The sequence below is a fragment of the Loxodonta africana genome, chromosome 3, assembly GCF_030014295.1.
Source record: "Loxodonta africana isolate mLoxAfr1 chromosome 3, mLoxAfr1.hap2, whole genome shotgun sequence".
NCBI lineage: Eukaryota > Metazoa > Chordata > Mammalia > Proboscidea > Elephantidae > Loxodonta > Loxodonta africana.
Genome location: NC_087344.1, coordinates 5833279 through 5849006, shown reverse-complemented (window position 1 = coordinate 5849006; position 15728 = coordinate 5833279). Strand labels below are relative to the sequence as shown.

The following is a 15728-nucleotide window of genomic DNA, read 5'->3' as shown; positions in this document are numbered from 1 at the left end:
CAGGCTCAGGCGGACGTAAACTCCAACCAACGGTGACATGAGGACTTTCTGACCACAGGCCCAGGGCAGGGTGTGGAGTGTCACTCGACTTTGCCCACCTCAGTCCTCTTTGGTCCTTTGAGAATCAGCAAAAATTCTCTCTCTTGAGAAGCTCCTTCAATCACTCCAAGGCGCAGATATCAAAGGGAGTGTTCTGTGGCAAGAGAAGCCCAAGGAGGTAACAATGACCCAGCCTGGGGGGCCAGGAGTGCTTCTTAGAGGAGGGGGCATTGGAGCCAGGGCCTTGATATATGAGTAGGAGTTCGCCAAACAGAAGAGATTTGGGGGAGAGGGAATAGTGTATGAACATAATAATAATGTCATCTTCCATTTATTGAGTGCTTCCCATGTGCCAGGCTGTTCAACTCCAGGAGCTACATATAGATCTTACAGGGGGTAGGTGAGGCCCAGGAAAGTCAGGCAAGTTGTCCAAGGACACACAGCCAGGATTCGAACCCATGAAGATAGGCTTAGCCACACTGCCTTGCTGCCTTGCTATGGGTCTGGGTCTGGCAGAGGCTAGGCAGGCACACAGTGGGCGCAGAGCAGCGGTTCAAGGTGGCACTGATGTGACAAAAGTTCTCTGCGGCATCTACACAGTGGATGAGGTTGGGCCTTGCTTGAAAGGAGTTGAAGCCCCTGATGGGCTCCATGACTCTGGGGCAGCCCCAGTCTTCCCTGGGCCTCAGCTTCCCCAGCCGTGAGATGGGCTGGGGCAGGGCAACCTCAGTCTAGACACCCTTCTACTTTGGAATCTAGCCAGACGCCCCTGGGGTTCTGTGACCGAGATCCCCACCTTACAGGAACAAAATCGGGCTCTGAGAGAGGTCAGGTTCCCACCTGCATGCTTCCTATGCCGGGGGTCTCCCTCCCTCCCCAGACTCCTGCCCTACAGCAGTAAGTCACTGAACTGCTACCTACTGGTTCCAGGCACATATGAAACCGAGACACCACTCCCATTTTACAGATGAGGAATCTGAGGCCTGGCAGGAGCAGATGCTGGCACAAGCTACAAAACAAGAATGTACAGGTAGAGCTCCGACACCTGGCATGTGCCCACCTGAGCCCCGCAGGTCACCTGGGCACCAGAGCCCAAATTCTGGCTTGCGCACTAACAACGTCCTGGTTCCAGGGTGTGCCCAGGGCACATGCCCTTATGTGCTGAGTCTGTGTGCCCAGGCAGGTAAGAGGCAGGGAGCAAGGACAGCCAGTGCCAGCCTCAGAGGGGCCTGTGGACCCGCCTGGTACAGGCCTGACAATTGCCACTGAATTTGCACACCCCTGGAATCACTGGAATCATCCATTTCTCACCCCTCCTCTGCCTTTGTTTAGTGGCCCCCGTTAATGCTCCCCTGGACCAGCATAGTCGCCTCTGCCTGGTCCCCCACTCCCCTCACAGCCTGTTCTCCCCAAAGGGCGCCTGTGAGCACCTGAGCCAGGGCCGTCCCTCCTCTGCTCACAACCCTCCGGGGCTCCCACCTCCCTCAGGTAAAAGTCAAGCCCTCCCCACTGCCCACAGGGCCCTGCACGACCTGCCTTGTCCCCTCCCTGTCCTCCCCTCCTCCTCTCTCCTCCTTGCCCACTCTGCTCCAGTCACATGGACCTCCTCGCTGTTCCTCCAACTTGCCAGGTCCCGTCCTGCCCCAGGGCCTTTGCACAGGTTATACTCTCTACCTGGAATGCCCTTCCCCCAGTTTCCACAGAACTGGTTCCTCCTCACCCCTCAGGTCTGAACTCCAGTGTCAAGGCCTCAGACAGGCCTTCCTGGACCTCCCTAAAACAGCCCATCACGCTATCCCCTTGCCGTTCCTAATTGTCCTTGGCAGCCCTTACCACTGACATTGATTCACCGCTGGCACTGACTACTTGTTCTTGTGCATCTCTCCAGCTGACCTTGAGCTCCATAGGTGCTGGATTTTGGGGCACCCCATTCTCTACGGTGTCCACAGGGCCTAAAACCATGCCTGCACACAGTAGGTGCTCAACAAATGTTTACTGTCCGCAAACTGGTTCCCTTTGGCTGAACGCCGACTGTGCCCAGCGCCGTCCTACATAAATATCATGTGTGTTAACTCATTTCTCCCAGAGGCAGGCACCAATTTACAGATGGGGAAACTGAGGACCAGAGTACGGACCCACTTGCCAGAGGCCACCCAGTGAGCAGGCAGCAGGGGCAGAGCCTCTATTATGCCTCACCGCCTTTCTCCACCAATGTCCCCCATTGTGCAGATGGGGGAAACTGAGGCTCAGGGAGCGAAGGGACTAACCAAATGGTATCAGGCAGAGTTGTCGTCACAGACCAAGGCTCCAACCAACTGGGAGGCTTTCTGTCCTGCTCAGCTGACCCAGCTACTAATGGGAAAGAATGTTGTTGTTAGCTGCTGTCAGTCGATTCTGACTCATGGCGACCCCATATGTCCAAAGTAGAACTGCTTTGTGGGGTTTTCAAGGCTGTGACCTTTCAGAAGCAGGTTGCCAGGCCTTTCTTCTGAGGCACCTCTGGGTGGTTTTGAACCACCAACCTTTTGGTTGGTAGGCGCTTAACCATTTGCACTACCAAGCACGCCTACTGGGAGAGAATAGAGTGATGGTAAATAACATCAATGATAATAATAGTAAGGATGGCAATGATGGTGATGTTGGGTGTAAGCTCAGCCAGAGGTCATAAGGCACCCCTCGGGGAATTTGCCCCAGGGCCAAGGAGGGGGGGACGCAGGGGACACGGTCCCTTTAAGAGCCTCCCCCTCCCCAGCTGGGCGCTGGCCCAGCCTCCCTTTATGTAAGCGGGCCAGCTGCCCTTGCATAACCCTGTTACATAAGGAAGCAGGGAACAGGCTTGTCCGTCTGGCAGCAACCTGTCCCAGGCTGTCTGCGGGGCTGGCCTGGGGCACAGGAGCACCACTTTGGGCAGCTACTGGTTGCAGCCTGGGGTTCGAGGTCCTCCAGGTCGGCTCCTGCCTGGGGATGACTGGTGAGCCAGGCACAGAGCCCTCTGGCAGGGGAAGGTGAAAAGTTTCTAGTGTGTGAGTGGACAGGCGTTCCCATTGCTCTGGAAGTAAAACTGAGGTCCAGAGAGGGCACGTGGGCAGCCTGAAGCTGCACAGCCCTGGGTGGAGGGCAGCAGAGCTGGGGTGGAACCTGGGCTGTGTGGCCACAACCTGTGCCTTAACCTCTCCTCTTTCCCCTCTGTGAAACGGGGCTTGGTATGCAGCCAGTGCTCCATAAATGCAGAAGATGCTTTGGATCCTGTTCACTGGCTGAACCCCTGCATGGCTGTCGGTAAAGCAGGTACTGCCGCTGCCTCGTTCCACATTTGAGGAAACTGAGCAATGAAAGCAAAGTAAAGGCCTTCGTCTGCATGGCTGGTGAATGCCACCAGCCTTGTGCCACATGGAAGCAGTAGATGCTCCATAATTGCACGAAGGGCCAAGGCTGAGTGCCAACTCTGTACCAAATCCTGGCCCAGACCACCTGTGGGGGTGGGCACGAGGCACCTCCTGATACAGACAGAGAAAACTGAGACATAGAGAGAGGCAAGCATTGGTCCAAGGTCAAATCCAACCCCTATCCTCCAGTGTCTCTTCCTCCAGGCAGGCCTTGGGGCCTTCCCCCAGCCCTGGGTCCACCCCTCTGATGCACAGGATTAGGGGTGTCTTGGTAGAACTCTGTCTAACTGTCGTTCCCACCCTACCCAGCAGGCACCAGTTTTTCTATCTTTGGGGTGGGCCTCTGGGGTGGAGATGGCCCCTCACCTCCCCCTTCCCTCTGGATGCTGGCCCTTTAAGGCAGCAGCTGCTGGAAGACTGGGCTTGTCCCTGAGTGACCCTGGGGGCGGGTGTGGCCAGGAACAAGGGGTCCATTCAACTGCCACTGCTGGCTGCTGCCTCCAGGCAGCCCACAGGCTGGCCTGGGGTAGGATGTGGCTGACTGGGGCGTGGGGAAGGGGGGGAGAAGTGGTGTGCTGGGGAGAGACAGAGACAAAGAGATAGAGAGATGGAAAAAGAGGCCTCTGGCTTTGTCCGCATGCCCACCCGCCAGCCAGGCTGCAGCCCTCAAAGGTGTTCCTTGATCCAGCTGAACCTGCTGCCTGCCCACCAGAACCAAAGTCCTCTAGGCCCAAAAGGGGTCCTGGGACACTCTGGGGAGGCCTCTGATACACCCTAAGTAGCCCCTACCACAGGTATCGCTGTGGGCCCTCAGATCTACCAGACCAGAGTTTGAATCCTGACTCTGCACCTTAGCTGTGTAGCCTTGGGCCTATGCCTTTGCCTCTGTGGGCCTCAGTGTCCCCATCTGTTAGCTGTAGTTCACAATAATCCCTATTTGGGTGGGTCCTTGTGAGAGTTAAATAAAATGATAATGATAGTTCTTAACATTTACCAAGGGCTTAAGCGGAACCAGGTACGTGGTAAGCCTTCAGTATGCCCGCTTCCCCTATCAATGTGCCCAACACCCAAAACACACTCAGACGACCATACGCACAGCCCCCACCAGGTGTCACAATCACCATTCCAGCCGTTGCTGCCCACTGAGGGCCTACTAAGCACTGCCCCGCCATGGGCTAGGCGTGTCCCTGATATCTCCCATGGGGAATTACTCCCACAGCTCTGCCTCCCGCCAGGAGGGGAGGTGAGGACTGGCCCAAGGCAGCACAGCCGGGAAGATGTCAGGCCTGGGTGTTCCCCAACCCAACAGGTCCCTGGAAACACACAGAACACGTGTGAATGACACACCTCACACACAGGCTTCCCTGTGTCTCCACATCCAATAAGCAACAGGCATCAACTGAAGGTTAAATGAAGCCTAAGGAGTCCCCCTTCCCAGGAGGTGCAAACAGTGAATGTGCTTGGCGGCTAACAGAAAAGCTAGAGGTTCAAGTCCAACCGGAGGTATCTCGGAAGAAAGGCCTGGTGATCTGCTTCCAAAAAACATCCTCTGAAAACCTGTAGAGCACAGTTCTACTCTGACACACACGGGGCCGCCATGAGTCAGACCTGACTCAGCCACACCTGGTTATAAATGAAGTCTCTATTCTTATTCCTGAGCCCACCTGTTTCCAGGTTCTCACAGCCACGTCCCCCAAAACTGCTCCTCTTGCCCGCAAACACACAGACATCCAGTTCTCTGTCCACCACATTCCACACCAGGGCCCCCATCCACATGACTTCCCCCAAATAGGTAGCCCCCAGGTCCAGCCAGCATGGAGGGAGCCACCAAGAAAGCATAATATACTCCCCGCCCTGCCACGTATCTTTTCTAGAATATTCCCGGCTCAGCCACCTGGTATCCAAAAACAGGGTTGCTCAACCCTAACCTGAGCCTTCTGGATCCCTGGATTGGAATTCTATAACCTGCCCCTAGAATGTTCTAGAGCCCAGCTCAAGAAGTTCTGGAGCCCATTCTTGGGTGTGCAAAACCCCAACAGGAGGAATTCTGGAGTCTGCCACCCGTGGTCAAGAACATCCGTAAGGGTTTCCTGGATACTGATGAAAGCAGCTTGAGAGTTCTAGGATGTGTCTTCACATTCTCGAACCCCCAGCGTGGGAGATTTGAGGCCTGTTCCCAGACACTGTAAAAACTCACCTTGAAGGACGCTACTGCCTGTCCCTGAATGCTCTAGAACCTAACTCAGAGGATTCTGGGACTTGTCCTTCAGTAAGCAAAAATTCAAAGGAAAAAAACAATTCTGGAATTTGCTTCCGGAGACTCAGAAATGCAACTTGGGAATTCTGGATCTTGCCCCTTGAGGGTCAAGAATAAACTTGAGGAAATTTTATATCAAAGAACCAGTTTGAGGAATTCAAGAACCATTTCTTGGATGGTTAAAAAACTCAACTGTAAAGAACTTTAAGGCTCCCTTTAGGACAGTGAGTCTCAACTACGGGTTAATTGTGGCCCTCCCGGGGGACACTGGGCCATGTCTGGGGACATCTGTGGTTGTTGCAACTGAGGGGTACTACTGGCCTCGAGTGGGTAGAGGCCAGGGATGGTGCTCAACACCCCACAGTGCACAGGATGCCCTATCTCAGAGAAGGATCTGGCCCCATGTCAGCAGTGCCGTTGGGAAGAGACCCTATATTTGTATATTCATAAGCCTCAAGGTGTCACCTGCTTGAACGCACTCCTTGGATCTTGAAGAAACCAGTTTCAGAGTTCTAGAATCTATCCTCCCATTCTTAACCACCCAATGTGGGAGATTTGAGACCTGATTTCGGATTCTCTAGAACTCAAAAGTTCTAGAGCCACACCATGCACTGTGGCAGCCACCGGCTACCAGGACTACTGAACGCTTGAGATGTGGCCAATCCAAATCGAGGTACATCTTGAGTGTAAAATACACACCAGGTCGCAAGGATTTAGCACAATTATTTTATACTGATTTTAAGTTGATATGACAATATTTTGGATATTCTGGGTTAAATAAGATGTTTGTTTTTGTTGCTGGGTGCCATCGAGTCGATTCCAACTCACAGCCACCCCATATGACGTAGCAGAACTGCCCCATAGGGTTGTCTAGGCTGTAATCTTCACGAGAGCGCATCGCCAGGTCTTTCCTGCTCAGAGCTACTGGGTGGGTTCCAATAGCCGACTTTCTGGTTAGCAGCTGAGCACCTAACCATTGCACCCCAAGGGCTCCCTTAACCCTCGGAAACTGATCTTCTTCCACACTGGAAGGTCATTTACCCTCAGCCACCAGAGTTTCCCCTCTCCCTGCCCCCACACCCTTCAAAGTTAGCCTGGAAGAGCCAGAAGGCTCTGAAGAGGGGACAGAACGACCTGAGGAAGGGGCCTTGCTGGGTGACCCTGGGCAATGCCCTCCCTTCTCTGGGCCTCAGTCTCCCCATCTGGACAAGATACCCAGTGCCCCCAAGTGCCCCCTCACCAGCTCTGACCATCTGTAACTTCCTGCCCACACCCAGCTGGAGGGAGAGGGCTGGCCTGGCAGCTGTCATGTGGGGGGGCACGAAGATGTCCCTAGCTGCCCTCAGCGTCCCCTGACTCCCTGGGCGCAGGGCCAGGGTAGCAACTGCAGCCCTGACACACGGCGGGGGGGGGCGGAGGGAGGGCAGCCACAGGTGCAGTGTGACACTTCCCACTTCTGTGGGCTCCTCGGGGGGCCGTGCCCTGCCTTGTGGATGGGCAGACTGGTAGGTGGCCACGGTTAACTCCCACACTCTTGCATTCGCACGGGTGGACAGGCAACACGGGTATACGTGAAAACGGGTCTGCGTGGTGGTGGGGTGGCAGGAGGGGACCTATTACAAACTACCCCGCTATTTTGGAGGCTTCACCACATGCTAAGAGCTTTTACCAGTTGTGGCTGTTAATTGCTGTCAAGTTGGCCCCCAACTTGTGGCGACCCCTTGCACAACAGAACAAAACACTGTCTAGTCCTGCATCATCCCCATGCTCGGTTGCAGATTGACTGGACCCTTGTAACCCATAGGGTTTCATGGGCTGATTTTCAGAAGTCGATTGTCAGGCCTTTCTTCCTCATCTTAGTGTGGAAGCTTCACTGAAACCTGTTCAGCATCCTAGCAACACGTAAGCCTCCATTACAGACGGATGGTGGCTGCACATGAGGTGTACTGGGTGGGACTCGAACCCAGGTCTCCACATGGAAAGCGAGAATTCTACCACTGAACCACCAACGCTCAAAGGCCATGGGTAGGTATCTATTTAAATGTCTGGGCACCGCCTAGGCTGACTTTGTAGATGTGGAAGTAGCAGCACAGAGAAGTTGACTAACTTGCCCAAGGTCACACAGCTGTCCAGAGAGCAGAGTTAGGACTAGAGCCACGGCGATGATGATGATAACATTAATTATGTTGTTGTCGTCGTTTTATTATTATTATGGAACCCTCGAGTGGCACCAACGGCTAAGCGTTCAACTACTATCCAAAAGGTTGGTGGTTCAAACTCACCCAGAGATGCCTTGGCAACAAAGGGCAACCAACAATGGCACAAAGGGCAACTAACAACATTATTAGTAATAACAGTTATTGTTATTGTTACTAACAATAGCAAGAGTCCCTAGGTGGTGCAAATGGTTAAGCGCTTGGCTACTAATTGAAAGATTGGTAGTTCAAACCCACCCAGAGGCACGTCAGAAGAAAGGCCTGGTGATCTTGCTTTCGAAAGTCACAGCCTAGAAAACCCTGTTGGAATGGACTTGATGACAACCAATAACAATAACGAATAATCTCTGAGAGCTTGCTGTATGCATTAACTAACTTAATCCTACGCAGCCTGGAGAAGTGGACAGGGCAGGAAACCGAGGCCTAGAGCTGGTAAGTCACATGCCAAAGGTCACATGGCTCACACAAAGCAGGACTTGAATCTGGGCCGTCTGGCCAGAGACAGAGCACTTGACTCGTCCCGACACTCCCTGCTCGGCCACCTGGTCTGTGCCCGGCCCCCGTGGGCTCCCCGCCGGCTGTGTTGACGGCACCTCCACCTGTTCGTCCCTCTGCACCACAGACCAGGAGCCCATAGGCCTCCCGCCGCCACTATAAATACGCGGTCAGCTGGCGTCTGGGCCTCGCAACTGTAGAGCCACCTCCCCTGCAGACAGCGGCTGCACCTGGCGGCCCAGCCCGGGAGTGGTTGTCAGGCTCCTGGAAGCCCCTCACCCCTCTGCCACCCGGACACCTGGAGCGGAGAGCCATCGAGGGTCACGGGTGGACCAGGGTCTCAGACCAGAACTGGGGCTCCCCCAGCCCCTCCTGGAGCTGGGGAGAGGACCCAGGAAGGGAATGAGCATTGATTGAGTGCCTCCTGCATGCCTCTGAGGGATCCCCGGCTGTAATTCTCATCGTGGCCCTATGATGCATACACGGTTCTTATTCTCCACTTTACAGACAGGAAAACTGAGGCTAGGTTCCTGGGTGTACAAACGCTTTGTGTTGAACCTAAAGGTTGGCAGTTCAAACCCACCCAGTGGCACTGTGGAAGAAAGGCCTGGCAATCTGTTTCCGTAAAGATTCTAAACCAAAAACCAAACCCACTGCCGTCAAGTCAATCCCAACTCGTAACAACCCTACTGGACAGAGTAGAACTGCACCACAGGTTTTCCCAAGGCTTTACACTTTATGGGAGCAGACTGCCACATCTTTTCTCCCAAGGAGCAGCTGGCGGGTTCAAACCACCAGCATTTCAGTTAGCAGCCGAGCGCTTAATCACTGCACTACCAGGGCTCCCTTCCATAAAGATCACAGCCAAGAAAACCCTCTGGAGCCGTTCTACTCTGTAACACGCTGGGTCGTCATGAGTTGGAATCAACTTGATAGCAACGGGTTTGGTTTTGGTAAACTGAGGCTCAGAGAGGGACTCCCATCTCACACATCTGACGCCCCTGTGACACAGATGGGCACCCTCACATGCTCTTACGCTCATCTTGTGTTCCCAGGACAGCACCCAGGATCTGTGACCGTCTTCATCTATCCTCGAGTACATGCTGTGGGTGGAGGAGGCAGGGGACTCTCAGTCAGATCCCACAAGGCCCTGCTTGGCCCCATTCCTGTCACCTTCTTGCCCCCAGCGCTCTGTTCCCCCGACTCTGAGACCTCGGCCCAGAGAGGGCAGAGCTTTGCGCTACATCACACAGCAAGTCGGGACCAGGACTGTGGCTGGCTTTGGCCCCCTCCCTCCAAGGCTGAGACTTTTCCTCCTGCCATCAGGCTCAGCATGCATTTGATGGAGACTCCGGCCCCAAGGCTTGGTCATGGTAGGTGCTTCAATACGTCTCACCTGTATTAATTCATTTACTCGCAGTGTATTCCGGGCCTAGGAGCCTGGGTGCAGCAAGCAGTTTGCACTTGGCTGCTAACTAAAGGTTGGTGGTTTGAACCCACCCAGCAGCGTCGGTGGAAGAAAGTCCTGGCAAACTGCTTCCATAAAGATTACGCCCCAGTGAAGCCATGGGGTAGTACTATTCTGTGACACAGGGGTTGCCATGAGTCGGGGGCCAACTCGATGACAGCAGCTAACAACACAGCATTCCTTTCTTATTACCTCTAAGACGGGGAGAGTGTGGGCTCCCCTCCATAACCTCAAAGCTCTTTTTAGTTTGGTTTTTTTTGAAGATGAGCCCTGGTGGCGCAGTGGTTAAGAGCTTGGCTGCTAACCAAAAGGTCAGCAATTTGAATCCACCAGCTGCTCCTTGGAAGCCTTATGGGGCGGTTCTACTCTGTCCTACACGGTTGCTGAGTCGGAAACAACTCCAGAGCAATGGGTTTGGTTTTTGAGTTATTTTTCAAAGACTCAGGGTCTACTGAGTTGCTGCGTGACCTTAGGCAAGTGGCTGAGTATATCTAGGCCTCCTTTCCTCGTCTGTAATGTGGGAAAGGTAACAATCCCTTCCTCCTCCGGTGGTAGAAAGAATTTAAAAAGCTAAGATGTGTGACAAGCTTCAAATCACATCTGGCACACAGTAGGCACTTGATAAGTGTCTGCTGTTATTATTAAAGGAGCAATGGTTAAAGTGATCGGCTACGAACCGAAAGGTCAGTGGTTCGAACCCACCAGTCGCTCCTCAGGAGAAAGATGTGGCTATCTGCTTCCGTAAAGATTTACAGCCTTGGAAACCCTCTGGGCCAGTTCTGTTCTGTCCTACAGGGTGGCTATGAGTTGGAATCAACCCCATGGCAATGGGCTTCGGGTTTGGTTCTTATTATCACTACTGGTTAAACGCTCGACTACTAGCCAAAACGTTGTTGGTTCACACCCCCTCAGAGGTGCCTCGGAAGACAGGCCTGGCAATCTGCTTCCAAAAGGTCACAGCCTTGAAAACCCTACGGAACACAGTTCTACTCTGCATGCATGGGGCCGCCACGAGTCAGAATCGGCTTGACGGCAACTAACAATAACAACACATCTTTGTATACCTTTAATATGAGCCTTTTTTTTTTTAATGTCTTTTGCTTTATTTAATAGACCTTATTTTCTAGAGCAGTTTTAACGTTACACAAAAACAGTGCAGAAAGTACAGAGAGCTCCCACGTTACCCTCTCCCCCCTGCACACTGTTCCTTTTATTAAGGTATCAAACATTTTAACAATTTTTTTTTTTTTTTACAATTGATGCACTTCAACTTTTTCTTAAACAATGATATTTTAAATCCGATAAGAATATTGTTGAGTCTGGGCGGTGCAAATAGTTAAGCGCTGGACTACCAGCAGAAAAGTTGGTGGTTGGAACGCACCCAAAGGCGCCTTGGTGGACAGGCCTGGCAATCTGCTTCCCGAAGGTCACACAGCCTTAAAAACCCTACGGAGCGCAGTTTGACCACACACATGGGATTTTGCCATGAGTCGGAATCGACTCCAGCGGAAACTGGTTTGATTTTTTGGTTATCATTATTGCTACCATTACTATTGTCTCTCAGTTCCACCCAGGGGGGCTTGGCGATCCCCTCCCTGAGCTTCTTGGGGTGCCCACCCTGCCCTTCCCCCGCCAAGCCCTTGAACAGCTGCAGGCCTCCCAGTGGACCCTGCCCATGGCGCCATTCCGGGCGCTGGCCCGCAGGAGGCTGGCACCTCAAAAGGCGGGAAGGACAGCAGCCACAGGAGCATCAGCAGATGGGCACCATCTGGCCTGGCGGCTCAGGCAGGCCTGGCACCCCCTCCCGCCGCCGCCCCTGGCACAGTGCCCGCCCGCCTGCCTGCGCCTCAGGCTTCTCAGGCAGCAGAAGGGGGCGGGGAGGCCTGGCTAGGCTGTGGGCTCTGGGCAGGCAGCTTCCCTCTCTGGGCCCTATTTCCTTGTGGTTTCTTCTGAAACTCAAGGCAAGTCATGAACACCCAGCTCCTCGTGCTCCAGGGCTCCCCACCGCCCTCACCACAGAGCCATCCAGCTGACCTGTGTCCTCCCACTCTCCTTGCTCTAATTCCCACGCTCCGGGCCAATCTACCCCAGGACCTTTGCACAGACTGTGCCCCCTGCCTGGTGTACCCTCACGCCAGTCTCTCCCTCCTAGCTTCCTCACCTCCTTCAGACTCAACTCAGAAGGGACCTCCTCGAATAAATAAAGAACGCCTGCCTTGAGCACTGTACCCTTTTAAAACGATTATCTCTATGACAGCAAAATGCCAGCAGAACCCTAAAGCTTGGACGAGAACTTTAAGGGGCAGAGGGTCTAATCTAACGGTGGTGAAACAATAGAGGCAGAGACACAATGGTGACAATGTGAAGTATGAAACCACTGCCAATAAACTGGACATGTGAAAACTGTTGACCAGGTATCTGTGTTGTGTATATTTTTATTAAAAAAAAAAAAGTCGCCCCTCAGAGAGGCCCTCCCCGTCCACAGTGGCCCTCCCCAGGCCCTCTCCCCACACTCCCCTGCTTGGTTTTTCTGTTACCATGGTAACAGATGCTGATTCCTACTAATTTAACTGAATGGTCTGCATCCCTTCCCCTGCCCCATTGCTCTCAGGCCCCCCAAAGTACAGCTCATGTCACCCCTATCATGGTCTCCCAGCTGTTCCCGGGACCGCCCCTGGGCACACACTGCACCCAGTGCCAGGAATCGTGCCCTCGTGGCTACAGCAGTGCCAAATGGATGCCTGGGGTGCTCAAATTCCATCCCAAGAGATGCCCTCAGCTCTGATGTGCCGGCAGCCCTGAACTGAGGGGACCTATACGTGGCTGCCCCCCACCCAGAATAAACCTGAGGATAGAGGCCTGGGAACCCCCAGCGAGGTACAATCCCATCAGTCCTCCCGATGGCCCCGGGAGAGATGGAGGCTGAGTCCTGGGGAGCTAGGCCGTGTCTGAGGACATGGGGCATCCCGGCCAGGCACTGGGGACCCAGGAGTGGGCTGTGCTCCCCTCCTGCCTGCCTCCACCTCAGATAGATGGGACGTGGTCCAGGAGGACTACAGGGAGGGCAATGGTGGGTCGGCATCTGCTGAGTCTCTCTGCATGTCTCTCTGGGTGTCTCTACAACTCTGGGGCCCTCTGCATCTCCCTATGCTTCTACATCTCTGGGTCTCTGCGTCTCTCTGCATCTCTCCATGTCTCTGGGTCTCCCTGTCTCTTTGTGTTTCTCTCTGTTGCTCCATGGCTCCCCATTGATCCACTGACACCAATCACCATTATCTGTCCGGCTTCTGATGTTGGAGGCGGTGCCCAGGGATCCCCTGCCCCCCCCCAGCCCCTTCACAGCCCCCTCCGGAAGCCCACAAAGTCCCACCCCATCGCACGCTCCCTGTCAACCCCGGGGCCACAGCCGCCCAGCACTGCTGATAAAAGCCAGAAGCTGCGTTGTGATCTGGGCCCAGACCTCTCCAGCCCTGGGGACCGTCACGGTGGGAGGAGGCAAAGCGGTGGCCAGTCTTTCCCACTGTCAGACTGCTAGCTGCCAGCTCAAGGATGCAGACTGCACTCTGGCCCAGAACATAGATGAGGGTCCTGGAAAAAGATCAGGGAGCTGGGGCTCAGTCTGAGGGCCTGGTAGGGAGGCAGCCTCAGCCTGGGGACCCTGAACAAGACCTCAGCCTTTGGAGACTTAAAATAGAAAATGCAGCCCTGGAAGCAGCCAAGCACCCACATCACACGCCATGATTTCCCCCAGCCCCTTCTGCCACCGAGGGCAGAGGCCTGGGGGTGGGTGTCAGCAAGAGGCGAAACTGCTTGGGTCCGAATTCCCCAGCTATGTGACCTCAGGCAGGGCTCATCCTTTCTCTGAGCCTCTGTTTTCCTCATCTGTAAAGTGGGTACAACAACAATACCTGCCTTCTAGGTACAGGGTTGCTATAAGTTGGAATCGACTCGACAGCAACGGGTACAGGTAGGGCTGCTATGAGAACGGGAAAGAATTGCTAAGCCACACAAAGCCTCCACAAGAATGCCAGGGAGGGAGAAAATACAGCTAGGAGTTGGGGTTTTGAAGGATGAGTAGGAGTTTTTCATATGGGGAAGGGCATTCCAGGCAGAGGGAACAGCATGGCTTGAGAGCTCCTGGGAAATCATAATCCCATGATGGTGATGACAAGGAGACCTGGTGGTACAACGGTTAAGCACTCAGCCGCTAACTGAAAAGTTGACTGTGTGAACCCACCCAGTGGCTCCACAGGACAAAGACCTGGCAATCTGCTCCTCTAAAGATTACAGTCTAGAAAACCCTATAGGGCAGTTCCACTCTGTCACATGGGGTTGTTAGGAGTCAGAAATCAACTTGACAACACCTATAACAACAACAACGATAAGGACACCACTAGTAACAGTAACAGGCAACTGAGCCTCCTCAGGTGCTCAAAGCCTGTCCTCACCACCCCCGGAAGGTTGAGTGTTGAGCACTTACCACGGGTCCCCCACAGTCTCCCCCACTCCAGGAGGCCTATTTTGAGTTCCCCATTTTACCAGGAAGAAACTGAGGCACAGAGAGGTTAAGCGACTTGCCACAGGACTCCCAGCCAGCAGGCGGCAGAGCTGGGGATGGAATCTGGGCCCAGCTCTCCTCCCAGACCCTCACTCTCAGCAGCTGAGGCCTCCAGGTGGAGGGGCAGGGTGGGGCGGGGTCAGCAGGGATTTCCCCGGACAGCCAGGCAGGCTGGGAGCAAGGAGGCCGAAGCCTTGACCTTCCTTGGCCACCTGCGGGCAGGCCGGCTAGACTGGGGGCAGAGGTGCGGCGGCTGGACACTTGCGAAGGTGTCTGGGGAGGCCTGCAGGCCTGGGCTGCCTGCTGAGTGAGGGGGGATGTGCCACGTGGGGGAGGGGAAGCGGCCAGACATTGTGCTGACACTGGCAGAAAACTCGCTTCAAAATTTTATCAGCTCAGCGCCATGGAGGTGGGGGCAGGGCGGGCCGGAGGATGGATGCAGTGGGAGAGGCCTGGTCCTGCATAGCAATGAGCCCCCTGCAGCCCCCAGTGCATTCCCGCCCCCCCCCACAGAGTCACCTTGTCCTCCCCTACCTCTAGGACCCCAACACAGTTTCACCTCTCACTGATGTTTGTGCCGCGGGTGGGGGCAGATGTCAAGGTCAAAGTCAAGGAAGCAAGGTCAGGACTGGGGGTAGGACTGACCCAGTGACCCCTTCCCTTGGGAAACTCCCTATCCCTGGCCTCCCTCCCACACACCCAGGGCTGAGAACCCCACTGATGTTACACCGACACTAGGAGGCGGCATGGCTGTTATGTACTGAGGAGGAAACTGAGGCACCGATATGTCCCAGGTCACACGGGCAACTGCTGGGAGCCTGGGCAGTCGGCCAGGAGCTCTCCGTACCCCCTCACCGCCTGGCCTCCCCTCCATGTGTGTTCACATGGGGTCTGCTGGGGCGGTGGCAGGGTTTGCAACCACATCGGTCTGCACGGGCCATGCACCCATCTGACAAGCTCAGGCAGCCAGGCTGGGCCAGGGGGAGGTGACTGTACCCACTCATTTGTGCAGGGGGCCCTGGATTCTGTCCACATGAAGATAGTCACAGCTGATACTCCACGTGACAGGCTGGGGCTCAGTGCACTACACATGTGATCTTGTTAAATCTCTGCAGCCCAGTGGAGACAGGAACTCTGATAACCCCCATTTGAGAGATGAGCAAACTGAGGTCAAAGTCAGATGCTCAAAGTCAGACCCAGTGACCCCAAGAGGCTGGACCACACATCCAGTCTCCATACTTTTGCCCAGGTGACCACTGTCCCCTGGTATGCCCTCGAGCCTGCCACTGCCCACCACCTGGCAGAGCTC

General features: G+C 54.6%; 1 protein-coding gene across 6 annotated transcripts in view; it reads right to left on the bottom strand.

The window, feature by feature from the left end:
• Positions 1 to 15728, bottom strand: part of NFIC (nuclear factor I C) — an 83430-nt gene that overhangs the window by 45701 nt on the left and 22001 nt on the right. Inside the window, exon 3 of one of the 6 annotated variants that reach the window (XM_064280256.1) lies at positions 13225 to 13449. The exons of the other annotated variants lie outside the window; for them this stretch is intronic. Within the exon in view, the coding sequence (XP_064136326.1) occupies positions 13385 to 13449 (65 nt within the window). The 3' untranslated portion in view covers positions 13225 to 13384. Of the gene's footprint in view, positions 1 to 13224; positions 13450 to 15728 lie in introns of those variants that run through there. 6 annotated transcript variants of the gene reach the window in all.